The sequence below is a fragment of the Malania oleifera genome, chromosome 1 (assembly GCF_029873635.1).
Source record: "Malania oleifera isolate guangnan ecotype guangnan chromosome 1, ASM2987363v1, whole genome shotgun sequence".
Lineage (NCBI taxonomy): Eukaryota > Viridiplantae > Streptophyta > Magnoliopsida > Santalales > Ximeniaceae > Malania > Malania oleifera.
Window position 1 is genome coordinate 58,415,039 of NC_080417.1, and position 15,659 is coordinate 58,430,697.

The window sequence follows — 15,659 nt, forward strand, 5'->3', positions numbered from 1 at the left end:
AAAATCATAAACTATAGAGAAGTCCACAAATGATTAGCAAGCCATATAGTTCTCCCCATTGATGATTCGCAATGTTGCACACACATCTAATTGACACACATGCCCACCTTTACACATTGGTTTCAGCAACTAAATACAGGTACACATTTTTACATTAAAAGCTGTACAACAGAGAAAATGAATTATGCTTCTTATTGCCAACATACTTAAGTATTTCTTTAGCATTCTACTTATGACGTTCTTCCATATACATGCATCAATCAGATAAAGATAAATGCATAAATCTGATTTAGTAAATTCATAACAAATTCACATCCTTGTCCCCCCATTTGAATTCATAGAACTTTCCATCTGCAAACCTCAAGTCCCTGTTGAAATGTGAGTATTGTATAGAGGTACATCAAACACCTGGATGTGTATATCTGTAAGCACATACAAACATACCTCCAATCGCTCCAATCGTTCCCTTTCTTCCTCCGCGATCTCTTCATGTGTCTTCCTCCTGTCTGATGGGCGAGCACGCATTTCTAATCCCATCTCTTTGACGAGTTTGTCATAAGAATCAGGTTGTTCCTGCAAAAGACGGCATATAATTTTATATCCAACAATCAAAATTCTGTAATTGCAACAAAAATCTAAGGTTGCATTTGGAATATGAATTTGGGACCATGAATTTGAAATTGTATAAATTTAAATAAAATTACATGCAAATTTGTATTAAAATTGGTCCAAATTCACCCAATACAACTTCAATAACAAATTCATATTCTCAAACATTAAAACAATGCTACAACTATAGAAGCCAGGCATTCACATCATGGAAAAGTGAATAATGAATTAAATGGCACATGGGATAGAGAAGGATTAGAAAACCTGTTTCAGTGTTCTAATGCATTGTAATGACAAAAGAATATAGCATGTCAAGTTGAAGCAGGGAAAAAAAAAAGTACTAAACAAAAAAACTAAGTGGCCGTTTGGCATCAATTTCATGTTCTGTTTTTTTTTTTTTTTTCATTGAGGTACACAGAAGAAACAGATTAAGACAATGCGTTTGTTACATTGCTAGTTTTCTATCGTTGTTGTTGGTTTTCAAGTTATTTTTGCAAAATCGTCAACTAGACTTTATGGTTTTTTAGTGTCACAATAATACATCTAGAATTCAATTGTCAATTAAATCATTGATTTTATACATATTTTTTAATTTAACTTAAAATAAAATGACCACGTGAAATTTAAAATATAATTAAAGTAGAAATATCCATAAAATTTCTACAAATTTGAAAAAAATAAAAGTTATTCAAAAAATAATTTTACCTTTTCAATTGTCATATTCGATAGGATTTTTCTTTAAGCACTAAAAAGTGAGTTTATAAATATGATAATTAAGTAATTATAATTAATTGATTTTTTTATTATAATAATTTTAATTTGTGTTTTTTGTATTTTCATTATTCAATTTTTAGTTTCTATTTCTCTCTTCTTTAGTTTTCATTTCTCATTTTCATAATTTTTGACAATGATCCCAAATGGCTTCAAAAAAAATACACCTTTAGAAACCTGTGGTATCAAGAACTAATTAGAAAAAGTCCCTAAAAGTGTGGGAGCAACCAACACTTTAGAACCATACCTGCTTTGAAGAGTCTACATTCTGAGTAGTGGGTAATTCATCCCTTGTTGATTGGTCATCTGGAATCCCCTTGCCAACAAGGGCCCTCAAAGAACTCATCTTGCTTGGTTGAGTCAATGATAATAAGCCCGCGGATTGTGTCAAGGATGTGAAATTTTTATCCAATTGTTCAATAAATTGTTCATTTTCTTCCTTATCCTTTGCTTTTTGGGCCTGGTTAGAAATTGCAAAAACAGCGAAAGAGAAAAATGAATGTCAGGAATGAAGTCTACTAAGAAACCTCATTACTATAGAAAGATCACCACCTTGTAATATTTGCTCTTTGAAATAATCTCCTCCATAACATCCTTTTTGCTTTTGTGCTTCTGCATCAAACAAGTCATCACATGAATCAGGTGCAGGCCATTGTCAATAAGGTCTCATTATGGGCAAAAAATAGACCAACTTTATTGATAGATAAATGCAAAGACTGAACTGATTTCCAAAATGGTTTCAATCACTTTCCTCATAACTGAAAGGAATACAGTTCAGCAGCTGACCCTTGTTACAGTAGAGTCCAGAAATATAATCTTGGAAAGAGAAAACATCAAATTCCAGATTCCAAAAAAGGGAAACAAAAACCCATCATCCAGGCTTCCGCCAATGCAGAGTTTCGAAAAGGTAAATGGGTAGATAAAAAATTAAAAATATAAATATAAATATGCAACTCACACAGTAATCCAGCAAAAAGAAACATCACAATGGATTAAATTAGCACATATAATCAAATTTTGGTCACTAGACTTGACAGAATACATACAAAATTAAGAATATTTTAGAAACTAATAATCAGCCAGCAAAAGGGTTCTCACACGCTCCAAAAAAATTGAAAATTTTCATTTCTCTCAGCCCAAATTTGTAACCAAAAAGAATGTCAAAGGACAAATCTTAATTGTATAAAGGTTCTAGAGAAGACATCACTGATTGACTAAGAAATGGGCGCATGTGAAAAAGTAAATTGGTGGTCACTTTCTCTCTTCCTTAACAGAGCTCTCCATTTATCCCAAAATCAAAAAAAAGAAAGCAACAAAATCAAAAAAAGGAAAGCAAAAAACAAACTCTTAGATAAGATGGAAACAAAAGAAAAGATATCTCTTCTATCCATATATATATATATATATATAAACAAAATAATGGAGAAATAAATCAGTGTCGAAAGAACTTTACTAATCTTATAAACTTTGCACTTAATTTTAATTTTTTTACCACGTAATAAATTTTAATATAACAATATAATGCCGAAAGAAATAAAAAGGATGGAAAACACAGCCCCATATCAAAGCACAAGAAGTAGCAGTAAGCAGAATAACATACCAATATTCTTATGCAAGCATTAGTCAGTTACTTTGTAATGGACTTTTCCCCCTAATAATCACTCGAGTTCTTGAATTTGACTATTATTTAACTCACTATTTAAATAAAACTTTAATTTGAAATTTTGATTAAATGAATGACCTAACTTGAAGATAGGTATCTCCCTCTATTTATAATAAAAATCAAATACATACTAATAACCATAATACCCTTACTAACTCTCACTAATTAACATACTAACATTTAATAATAATTATAATACTAAAAGACTAAAATAACATTTAACACTCCCCCGCAAGCTGGAGCATAAATATCACATGCTCCTAGCTTGTTACAAACAAATTGAACATAAGCACCCCCCAAAGCTTCGGTAAACAAATCACCACGCTGCATATTGGACTTCACATAACGAGTTTCTGCACAAGTTTCTCCTGAACAATGTGTTTTGTTAGCTCATGAAAGACCGGGTTGGAGGCAATATGAAGAGCAGCTTGATTATCAAACATCAACTCCATAGTGTGAGTCATAACTCTGTACTCTAATTCAAAACTTGACCTTACCACCAGTTTGTTTCTTACTCTTCCAAGAACCCAAATTATCACCAACCAAGATACAGTACCCAGTTGTGGATCTTCGGCCAAAAGACGACCAAGCCCAATATGCATCTGTCTATGCCAGAATATAAGTGTGACCCTAATCTCTATATAAAAGACCTCCCCCAAATGTACCTTTGAGATATCTCAAGATGTGAATTACTGTGTCCCAGTGAGATGTCTCAGAGAATCCAAAAATTGACTCACAACACTTGTTGCAAAAGATATGTCCAGCCCAGTAACTGTGAGATAATTCAACTTTCCAACGAGTCTCCAATACCGTCCAGGATTAGGCAACAAATCACCAATATCTGACACTAACTTCTTGTTAGAATCCATGGGTGTATCAACCGGTTTGGATCCCAATAATCCAATTTCATCCAACAAATCAAGAACATACTTCCTTTGTGACAAAATAGTTCCCATACAAGATGTACATACTTTTATACTCAAAAAGTAATTCAACAGTCCTAAATATTTAGTTTGAAACTTAGTCTATGGAAGAAGTTTGAGACTCTAAATAACTTTATCATCATCACCTATAATAACAATATCATCCACATACACAACAAGGAGAACCCTACTTGATGAAGTATGATGATAAAACACAGAGTGATCCACTGCACACCGTCAAAAGACCAAACTCAAGTACTACAATACTGAATCGACCAAACCATGCTCTGGGAGACTGTTTCAAACCATAGAGTGCCTTCTTGAGCTAACACACTACACCTACCATAGAGTGCCTTCTTGAGCTAACACACTACACCTAACTCCTCCTAAGCCATGGTTAAATAATGGCCGCAACATTAGGTTCTTGATACTATTACACACCTCGAAACCGGTGGGAAGAAAAATCACAGTTGTAGCGGCTGTTACGGACCGCGACCGTTATGTAAAGGCCACCATGTATGATGTAACCACTACAAGATTGTTATACCAAAAAAATTATTTTATTTTTTGCTTTTTCTTCTCACTTCTATTTCCCCCCTTCCATAAATCACTCTCAATATACTATGTGGCAAGAAGGAGAAAAGAATATAATGAGGATGATAATGAAACAAAATTTACTTTTTTATTAAATACTCAAAAGAGATGCATTAATTAACAATTTGGAAATACTAACTTGTTAGGAAAACATTTTATTTTGATAACATTAGCAATTTGATATCTATGTTCTATATTTTTCAGCTTCAACCTTCTTCTTTTTTTTTCCTAATAATAATATTTGTATTACTTGTATGTTTTACTTATGTATCTAATAGATTAATGGAGTGTATAACAAATTTTGTTTTATTAATTAATCTCTCACACATAAGAATTTATCACGCATAATGAGAAAGTATAAATACACACACACACGTAATTTTTTGTCAATGGTGGTTTAAAACAAATGTAAAATTCTTGCCCTTACCAAACAACTTAGTTGAACTAAAGGATCCAAAATAAACTAAAACTCTTTCTAAGAAGGATTAAGAGCTTAAAACATTCAATTACAATAATATGCATAAGGTTGTACGTGTTTGAAAAAAATTCACAGTCATTACACTCACTTCCCATTATGTAAAATCCGCTACTCCCGCTTCCCGTTACACCCGTTACCATATGTTACGCTACCCGCTACCGCGATTTAACCATGTCCTGAGCAACAAACCGAGGTGCTTGCTCCATATAGACCTCCTCCTCAATATAACAATGCACGAAGGCATTCTTCACAACTAATTGATTCAGAGGCCAGTGACAAGTGGTAGCCAAGGAGATGAACAAACGTACAGATGTAAGTTTGGCAACTAGAGAAAAGTGTCAGAATAATCCAAATCATACGCCTGAGTATACCCCTTAGCAACAAGGCATGCTTTTAGGCGAGCCATAGAACCATCAAGGTTGACTTTCACAGTGTATACCCAACAACAACAAACCACAGACTTGTCAAGAGGAAGAGATACCAAGTCCCAAGTACCATTGTCCTATAAAGCATTCATCTCTTCAACCATTGCCTTCCTCCACACAAAATGGGCTAAGGCTTCCAAAATAGATTTAGGAAGGGCAGTAGATGATAAAGCAGTAACAAAACAATAATAGGAAGCTAATAAGAAGTCATTACAAACATAGTTGGAAATGGGATGTTGGGTACATGTGCGTTTACCTTTTCAAACAGCAATGGGAAGATAACATCATGGAAAATATGGTCATTAGATGAGGAAACCAAAGGCATGGTAGTAGAAGCTAGAAGGGACTCTCTTCCTTGGAGTCTCCATTGTGAATACCATCTGCAAATTTGGATGATTAAGACTATGATGAGGACTCAAATTACATAGAGACACAGATGGTTGATTGGGCAAGGACAGCAAACTAGAATCTAAATGATTAAGCAGAGGAAGAGATTCACTGAACCAGAAGCACTTAAAAATTGGGTGTAGTAAGGTGTAGACTCAAAGAAGGTAACATCTACAAAAACAAGGAAGCAATGGAGTGTAGGAGTATAACAATGATATCCCTTTTGAGGATGTGAGTAGCTCAAAAAGACACATTTTATTGCACAAGGATCCAACTTATCCACCCTAGGAGTTAGTTGATGAATAAAGGACACACACCCTAATATACGAGGAGGTAGGGAAAATAAAGGTGAATTTGAAAAGAGAATGGAGTAGGGAATTTTACCACTAAGAACATAAGATGGCATCCCTTTGATCATATCAATGTTTTAAAAGGCGTAGGCATAAGGCGAGGCATTTTAACCCTCAAAAGGCGAGGTGTAAGCCTTAAGGTGTTGGGGCATAAGCCTTTTGAGAATTTGTTTTTTAAGATACAAATTTGTTAAATAAATTAAATATATTTAAATTAAGGTAAAAGTAAAGAAAATCACAAATATAATGTAAAAAAAAGAAAAACTATATGTACTTCACAAAATGCTTGTTCGTCATTCAAAAATTGCTAACTTGAATATATGACATAAATCATGACAAGAGATAGCTATACCATTACAAAGTTCAAACTATTTTATGACTTAAGATACAAGTCCACTTATTTTGGAAAGGTTGAGGTTCAAGAGTTTTAGAAATAAACTCATATTATGACATTCCTTTTGTACAAACATGTAGTTAAAATTTTCTAACCAATTCTAACTTGAGAATCACACACCCAAAATGCATAAGCCTCAACTAAAAAGGCGCAAAAGGCGTGCTTTTTGCAAAAATGCGTAAGCCTTAGCATGTAATGCGTTAGCCTTTTTGGAATTTGGTATTTTAGATTGAGCCTCAAGGCGTTTTAAGCATACCTTGCCTTGAGGCGAGCCTCGATTGAGCCTTTTAAAACACTGGATCATATTGCAAGCAGTAAGTACAACATCACTCCAAAACACTTTAGGTACATGCATTTGATAAAGTAAGGTGCTAGTGATTTCAAGGATGTCTATTTTTCCTCTCTGCAACCCCATTATGTTGAGGAGTGTGGGCACTGAATGATTGGTGAACAATACCAAACTAAGTCATACAAGTAGTAAATTGTGTACAAAAATACTCTTTAGCATTATCACTCCGAAGTATTCAAACTAGCAAACCAAATTGAGTCATTATTTGATAACAAAAGGCAAAAAATATAAGAAATAACTCAAAATGATCTTTTATTAAATAAAGCCAAGTTATCCTTGAATAATCATCCACAAAAGTTACACAGTACCGGAAACCCAACTTGGACACAACTCTGCTAGGACCCCAAACATCAAAATAGACTAACATGAAAGGGCTTGCAACCTATTTATTGACTTGAGAAACAATAGGGACAAGATGCTTCTTTCCCAACTAATAAGACTCACAATCAAAACTAGACACATAATTCAAATTAGCGCCGCACGACCCTTTCAAGAAACTAATATTGATCTTTTCTCCTTTTTACCTTGCTTCCTCCTCGTTCCTCTATATCCCATTTTTTCTTATAATTAATAAGACACAACAAGACTAAAAGGCAATACATAAAGTGAATTAACCAACGGTCATGTTAAAATCAAATCTAGAGTACCGCAACTCCAGCCTTCATCTAGCTGAAAAGATTAAATATAAAAATTTTATAAAAAAAAATCCTCATTCTGGTTAGTGATATAGGAATAACAGGAAATGTCATATGCAGATATAAGACAAAAAGATACCATAAGCAAGGTAACATAATGGGGATCTCACCTGATCCTCTCCTTCCATTGAACCCATTACCAATGGCTCTTGCACATTATAAGCACCAACATGTTTCAGGATAGCTGACTTTTCTGCAGACAAAAAGAACACTTTGCTATAATGCAGCATATAAACCCAAGCCTAGAGAAGAAGCAATTACAGAATGCAGCCACAATATTTTAGAATAAAAATCAGTAACCAAGGAACAACTTCATCAACAGCAGTGATAACACTGATAAGCAGGGGTATCACTATAGCAAGTTGCAACAAAACCATGTTTAAGAGGAAAAATAGAGGTTTAGAGAGCTTTGGAAGGTAATCCATATGGAAATTTCATTTCTGGGCCCTAACTATTAATGAGGGCTGATCATCAAAAATAAAAAAACCTAGCAGCCTGCTGAATCAGTGTGCAATGGATGTTTTATGATGTGACTCTGCCCGAAAAGTGAAAACCAATCACAAAAGCTTAAATTGAAAAGAGGGTGAGATCCCAGACACAGTTGCCCAGTTGTGGTAAATTGTAGGTCATGGTAGGGATATGTGGGCAGGGTACTTCACTTACTTGATATGTTGTGCGCAAGGGTTAGGCTTTGTTGGTGCACTACTTTGGATAGAGGTATGCTTTGAAGCATTTATTCGGGTCACCTACTAAATATTGAATTTGATCTTAAGAAAACATTTTTGACCCAAGTGCTTCTTGATTAAGAGTTTATTTGGAGAAACAAAACAAGAAGAGGTGTTAAGATCAAACAATATAGTTCATTTAATAATTTGGCATGTGGGAAAAATTAAAATGATAGGGATTATACCTCAAACTGTACATAATTGAGGGTTTTTACAGACTTAAGTTTGGCACCAATAGCAAGCATTAAAATAATTAAGCTTGTGACATAAATATTAAAAACAAAAATCAAGGGCTTGTTTCACTACTTGAAGAAATATATATCCCTTACCAATGACTGTCAACAGACAGCCCCAAATTGACTTTCATTCACTTGTTATGAGGAGAGATGGAGGAGGAGGAGGGGCGGGGAGGGGGAGGGGGAGAAACAGAGAGTTGTGGAAATGGGTGTGCAGATTTCGGTGGAAACTGAAATAACTGACAGAACCAAATTAGTTGGGCCCAGTCAGTTTGGTTTCATAGTAACTTCCGTTCGGTTTGGTCCAAATTATCCTACCAAAATAAAATCAGCTCGGATTTCAATTTTCCCGAAACACAGTTCAGTTTGAACCGAACCGACCGAAGTTGTCCAATTTAGTTCACATTAGTCCAACACCAGAAGGCCCAGCCGCCCATGCCCCTTTTTGCTTGCAGCTTGCAGCCTTGCACCTTGCTCACACTGATGGAACAATCGGGGGTTCTTCACAGTAATTCGAGAAGGCTTGTGGTGGACGAGGGTGTATTCTTCAACAGCGTTGCAGATTCAGAGGGAGAAACGGTGCATGAGGAGAGAACAATTGAACGAAGCAGCCGAGGAGGATGGGGGTAGAAACCAAAATCATTGCAGTATCACACCTCAGAACCAACAAATCTTGTCAGAGGACTTATTCTAACGATTTTTTGGAAGCTTCACTAGTTTATCATCTTCTCCAATTGGCAGTGGTCCAGTAGATTTGGATGCGGCGGAGAAGTGAACTGCCCCTCCAGAAGTTCTGCAAAGGGTCCGATCTGGACATTACAGCCAGCAGGAGCCTTCAAGGTTTGGGTATCTTGAACCAACTCCAATGCTTCTTCTTCTACTTCTACTCCCTCCTCTTCTCGATATTCTCTTCTTTTTGTAGTAGTTCATTGCAAGTTTCAATACAGCCACAACCTCACACAGGTTGGGACAGAAACAGTTGGAGAGGGAGTTGGAACCAAACTGAAATCTGCGTGCCCCCATTGATTTTGTAAAATCTCTGTTAGCCCAATTCAGTTCAGTAGGGAATTTTGGCAGTTTGGTTCAGTTTTCACCATGAAGAACAGAATTAAATAGGTTTGGTCCAGTTTCTTCCATTAAATCAGTTCGGTTTGGTTTGTTCTCATACAAAACAGAAAAAATTCAGTTCATTTTGTCCACCTGAACCGACAGATAGCACACCCCCAGGGATAAGGGCTTCTTCTATCTGCAGTGAAACTCTGAACAGCATGATTAGGTCACTAATTATATAGATCTGAATCGCATGCCATCACAATCTGGAGCAAATAAAAACTGCGAACTGGGATGCAACCCAGATCCCAGTTCCAGGGGAGTTGCAGCACACTAGTAAGTATGACCACAACTTAGGGAGATTTAACAGGCAACCTATGATAGTATGATCTCATGAGGCTCCATATAATAGTGACTCCTTCTACGGCCCTCATTAAAGACTACAAGTAAAGCAAATTTTCAATTTTCCAAAAAATTTAAAAATGGAAAAATGGAAATAAAAAAAAAATGCATTTGATGGGGCATTTTTGAAAGCTTTGCAAGGTCAACCTGAAAGTGACTTTGTCATGTTTATCGTCTTCATTTGCCTTTCTTCACATTTTCATTATTAGAATTTTGCACCCAAAAAATGGTCTTCAATAATCATTTCTTGTAGAAAAAAATATATATTTATTAAAGAAAGAAATACAAAGAGGAGGGCAAAGGATTCTCTATGAAAGATAAACAATAAAAAACATATATTAAAAATAACAAAAAAAAAAACAAAACAAGAAATATCAAGCTGACAAAGCCAGTTGACCCCACTTACAGTTTAAAAAACATACACTCTTGAAACAAATAGATAAAATGACCAAGGAGATGCAACTCCAACAGAAACCAAAAATTCAGAAAACAGCCATTGAAGACAGAAGCATTCTCTCCAGCAAAATGGCCCAAGTCACCACAAAGACAGAACAGTCTCACAACCTACTAGTATCTTTTCTCCTGCCAAAAACTCTAAATAAACATTAAAATCTCCAAAAAGTTTAAGCTCACTCATTGCTCTTCAAATAATTTGAGTTAGATTCTTGACTATTCCATAGTAAATAAGATGAATATTGTTCAGAAACTCTATTTCAAGTTTTAAAAGCTTGAAATGATTTTAAGAAGTACAAGATTGATGTAAAAATTGAAGAGCAATTAACAAACTAGTCTGAAGGCATAACAGCTTGCAGCAGACAGTAACAGCGTGTAAAACAGCTGTTAACAATGCTATAGCTGATAATATCAGATTATGCAGATGTGAATCAGGACACTTCGTAGGCATCATCCTATAATGATACCGGCACTAATACTGTTACAGTAATGGATGACTTTTAAAATTGTGCCTTTAAGTGCTCACCTCAAAATCTCAAATACATAAATATTTGAGAAAATTTTGAGAATTCTGGGGCTGATAAAATATTATAATTGTAAAAGTTCTTGTTTATGAGTGTTCAGGTGTGTGCTTTCTGAGAGGTCTGTAGGCAATTTTTTAGACAAAAGAAGATATCGTATTAGGACCGAAAGAAGAGTTCAATCCTACAGGGCAAAAAAGTAAAGAAAAGAAGAGAAACAAAAACCTGCTAAAGTAGCAATTTGCAAAGCCCTCCATTTCTTCGCAAATAACAATGGCTTACCAGGAGAAGTTACTATTATATTTGGGGATAACAGAGAAATCTGGGGAGGGATGATTACCTGCATCAAGAATTCATGATCTCCCCATCCACACAGCCTTATATTATCCATCTCTATTTTCTGAGCAATTACCTCTGTCAATCAAATAATTGAGGAAATTCTGAAAAGGTCTGAGGGGAGACAAAAGGCCTTCTGTGTAAATTACTTGGCAACAAAAGAATAATTATGTGATTCTAAATTGGAAAGAATTTAGATAGTGCAGAAATTTTGTTTCTGGTAAATATGCCTAAAATTGTAAAAGATTTAACTACATGCACATTAAACATAGGTTATGGAAAAGCATTCGACAAGGCTTCTAAGATCTATCAAATCAAAACAGTGACCTAAATTGAATTGAGACTGAAAAGAAGATGTCATGGAATCTGGTGTTTAAATGTCAACTTTAGGCATTTCTTTCCTCACTGATTTTCAGGATCAAAGAGGCAAGGCTCAAGAGTACTCCTTACAATTGCCAAGAAAACATTCAGAGTTGGTACAATGAACCTTTTGATGATCTCTCCACTTTGCTATATAGCTTCAATTCCTTTCTATCTCAAACAGGCCCTCTACCTACTTTTAATCTATTGTTTACCAGACCAGGCAATGGTGAGAAGCCACACCTATTGAGAACTCAGAGGAGAGGCAGAATTAATTAGTATTGTGCAAAAGATGTCATTCATTAAAAAAAATACAAGGGAGAACAAAAGGAGTGAGGCCAATACATTATCCCCAAAAATTGAACAAAACAAACAACAAAGGCACAAAACAGCTTATGAAAACTCAACCTCCTAGAGTTTCCAGGTTCTTAGTTTTTAACTAAAGACAAAAAACACCTCAAAACTCAAAAAGATAACAAACTTACTAATAATCTATGCCTTCTAGTGCCAGTCCTGCAGTTCTCACATAATACACTTACGATATTTTGTTTATAAATTTAACTTCAATATACAAATGAAAGTGAATTCAATCAACAAAATAAAATAAAATTGCAACTAGGCTTATCTGCCTAAAATATCAAATATAACATACAAGAACAAGAAGAGCATGCATACTCTCAGTGCCAGCATTTTCTGTGTCATCATCGTCATCAGGTTGTATTTCATCCTCAAAATCATCCCTTTCCAAGAAAGAACCAAGACCTTGAATGTCAAGTTCATCTTCTTCCCCATCTGATAAATTATATCTGCTCTTCTTGTTTAGTTTCAACTACATAATATATTTTAGAATAAGAATAAATATAATCGTGAGAACTCACAGGGATTTAGATCAATTTGAAAGAATGAAGCACAAATTTAATTTCCAAGAACATGTAAAATGAAGCCAAAAAAAAGGAAACAAAGAAAGAGAATCTTAGAAAATGTAAGTCTCAAATAAACACCTCCACACAACGAATCATAATACAACTACTTGGCTTAATCTGGGTAAAACTTTACATTTTGCTGAAGTCAAAACAATATTAAATATACAATTTAAAACCATCTTTTTTCTAACTGTCCTTCCTTTTTTTCCGAAAAAAAAAAAGAATGCATCAAGTAACTTACTCAATGACATGTTCTGCAATTCAGCAACCCTGAAAACTTCAATAAAAGCTTACCTGTCGCTCAACCTGAGACCGCATAATGGCCTTATCGAACTCCCCAAGTGCATCATTCTGCTCCCCTATACGCTTATCCAAAAATACAGATGACTTCCCACTCTGTTCATACTCCTTCAGCAAAGTTTTTTTCCTCTGCCATTGCACAAATTCCACATGTTGGCTAAAGAATATATAACAGAATTCACACACTTGTATGTGTGAAAATAGAATGCAGCACATATAAGAATATACCTTTTCAATGGCCCGAGAGCGAGCTAGGCCAACACGATGTTCTTCGCCTTTACGCTTCTTGCCAAGAATATCAAACTTTCTTCGAGACCATATGGTCTCAAAGGGGTTGTCTTTAGGAGTCTTCAGCTTCATGGCTACAGCATCTGGGCCTGATTTCTTGCTCTTCTTCTTCTTCTTCCTTGTATTAGAACTATTAAGGATCTTCTTTGCCATAGTCACGGGCAGTCTCAAAATCTGAATGTGGAATTATTTAGTATCCAAATAAGCATTGTTTTCCATTTTAAGCCTATGAAGTGTCTGGCGCAGAACTGTTTGGTAAAATTAAGAGCTAATTGCATAAATCAAATTTTTTTAGCAAATAATATTCTCCTTTTCACATTTATTCTATAATTTAAAAAAAAAAAAAAAGACAATATAATTTCTGATTAGAAAATTAAAATTTAGGACAAAAACTCACCTCCCCTGAGGTTTACCAAAAGGCGGGGACCTCCCCTGAAGTTCTTAAATCCCAGACACCTCCCCTGTGAGTGATGGATAATTAACACCGTCAAAAGAAAATATTCGGATAAATATGCCCTTGAAACTTGCAGGGGTCACCTGTTTGCAACCAAGTCAGTGTTTGATTCCATCCTCCCCTCGATCCTGCCCTTGATCATCCCCATCCTCCCCTCTCCCGATTAGCCTCCATTCCCAGCAACCCCTGATCAAATAGCCTCTCACCAAAGATCTCTAAAACCCTATTTACGTTTAGGGTTTGTAGGAAGAGTTTGAATATTCATCTCCTTCAGCCTTGGTGGGTTTGTAGAGCAGGTCCTTGACTTAAAGGGGGAAGCATACGTGATTTTGGGGAGCAGTGGCAACTTCGACCTTGGTGGGTTCATGGAGCAAGTCCATAGCTTTGAGGTGGAAGCATTCGTGGATTTGGGGACCAATGACTCCTTCAGCCTTGGTGGGATCATGGAGCAGGTTTGTGACAGGAAGCATTTGTGGGTTGGATACCAGTGGCTCGTGGGTTTCTCTCCCTGAATTTATGCATCTCTGTGTGTTGGCCCTTAGTGCTGAAATGGCCTTTGCATTGTTGAGATTTTGAATGGCACTGTGATTTCATTTTGAATGGCCTTTTCTTGGTTCTTCTAATGTGAAAATCCCTAAATGATATATGCTACACAGTGGCCTTTTAACAATCTTGCATATTGCATGTCCATGTTTAGGTCAAATGTTTCCTCCCTTTCCAAGACTTGTATGATTTGCTAAATACGCGTTTTGCGTATTTTTTTCCCCCAGTTGAAGATGGCATCAAAACCAGTCCATGAACTGGTTGTGTATGGTTGTGAAAAGGGCAGAGCATCGATAATGGACCCTATATGTATATCCATTTGTTGAATGATGTGTGTGAGATTGCTTTGAGGGGTTCTTGTGCTACTTCTAATGTAGCGATCTCTTTGTTCGGCAAGGTCCTAGGAAAAAGGGGCGATATTCTAATTACTTCTGATAGAGTTTTTTGAGATGTACAGAGGAATCGAAAATATTCCTGTTATAGTCAGTGTTAGTCAGTTGCATTCTCAACTTACACAAGGGCCTTCTAATTTGGGGTCACCACCATCTCAAGATGCTAACCAGCCTAATGTCATAGAAATTGACGAACTTGTTGTTGTCCCTTGTGTTTCTAATGTAAGAAGTACAGGTTGTCTAGGTGAAGGACAAGACAACAAGCATTTTGGATTTAGTTCTGTTGATGATGAATGGAATCCTTGAAGTGGAAGAAATAGAGATGGATAGCTTTTCTGGGGCTTCAGAACATGATTATGGTAGTGACAGTAATCTCTCTAATTATCATTCTGATGAGGTATATGATGTTGCGAGTAGTTCAGATAAGAAGTTGGATATACTTACTCAAACTAACCATCCTTATGGAAGCTCACAGTTTGATGGACTTAATGATGGTGGGGCAGTAGTGTTGGAGCCCTTTATAGTCTTCAAGAATGTCACTGAATTTAGGGATGCATTGAGGGACTTCTCCACCCGAAAAGGCTTTGATCTTAAAAGGGATAAAAATATTCTAAGGTAACTGCTAGGAGTGCGGCAAATGGATGCCCTTGGCGTATACATGCCTCCCCATTACCTGATGGAGTGACATTTAAAATCAAAACATTCCAACAATAGCATACATGTGTTATAAGTGTGAGAAATATGAATGCAACTTCAAATGGATATCTCAGAAATTGTGTAGCTTGCGTGCCAATCCAAATATGCTTTAGAGGGCATTAGGGCTGAAATGCAACAGAAGTATAGAATTGAACCTAGCCAAAAGCAGTTGTATCGAGCATGACATAAAGCTAAAGAAGCAACAAGTGAGCCATGTTAAGTCCTACAAGAAGCTGGCTGCATATGCTCGTATTGTCATAGAAACAAATCTTGGAATCATAGCAAAGCTAGAATGTGAGAGGTTAACATTTCTTAACCCCACATTTAAGAGATTCTTCATTT

At 35.8% G+C, this 15,659-nt stretch overlaps 1 protein-coding gene across 2 annotated transcripts in view; it reads right to left on the minus strand.

Annotated features, from left to right (window-relative positions):
* The window catches only part of LOC131153166 (uncharacterized), a 30,018-nt gene that overhangs the window by 11,936 nt on the left and 2,423 nt on the right, over positions 1-15,659 (minus strand). Inside the window, exons 2-9 of one of the 2 annotated variants that reach the window (XM_058105301.1) lie at positions 13,630-13,693; positions 13,173-13,406; positions 12,939-13,073; positions 12,397-12,550; positions 7,749-7,831; positions 1,933-1,992; positions 1,628-1,840; positions 445-573 (exon numbers count right to left, since the gene is read on the minus strand). In XM_058105301.1, the coding sequence (XP_057961284.1) occupies positions 445-573; positions 1,628-1,840; positions 1,933-1,992; positions 7,749-7,831; positions 12,397-12,550; positions 12,939-13,073; positions 13,173-13,385 (987 nt within the window). In that variant the 5' untranslated portion in view covers positions 13,386-13,406; positions 13,630-13,693. The remainder of the gene's footprint in view (positions 1-444; positions 574-1,627; positions 1,841-1,932; positions 1,993-7,748; positions 7,832-12,396; positions 12,551-12,938; positions 13,074-13,172; positions 13,407-13,629; positions 13,694-15,659) is intronic. The other variant, XM_058105292.1, reaches the window with a different exon arrangement.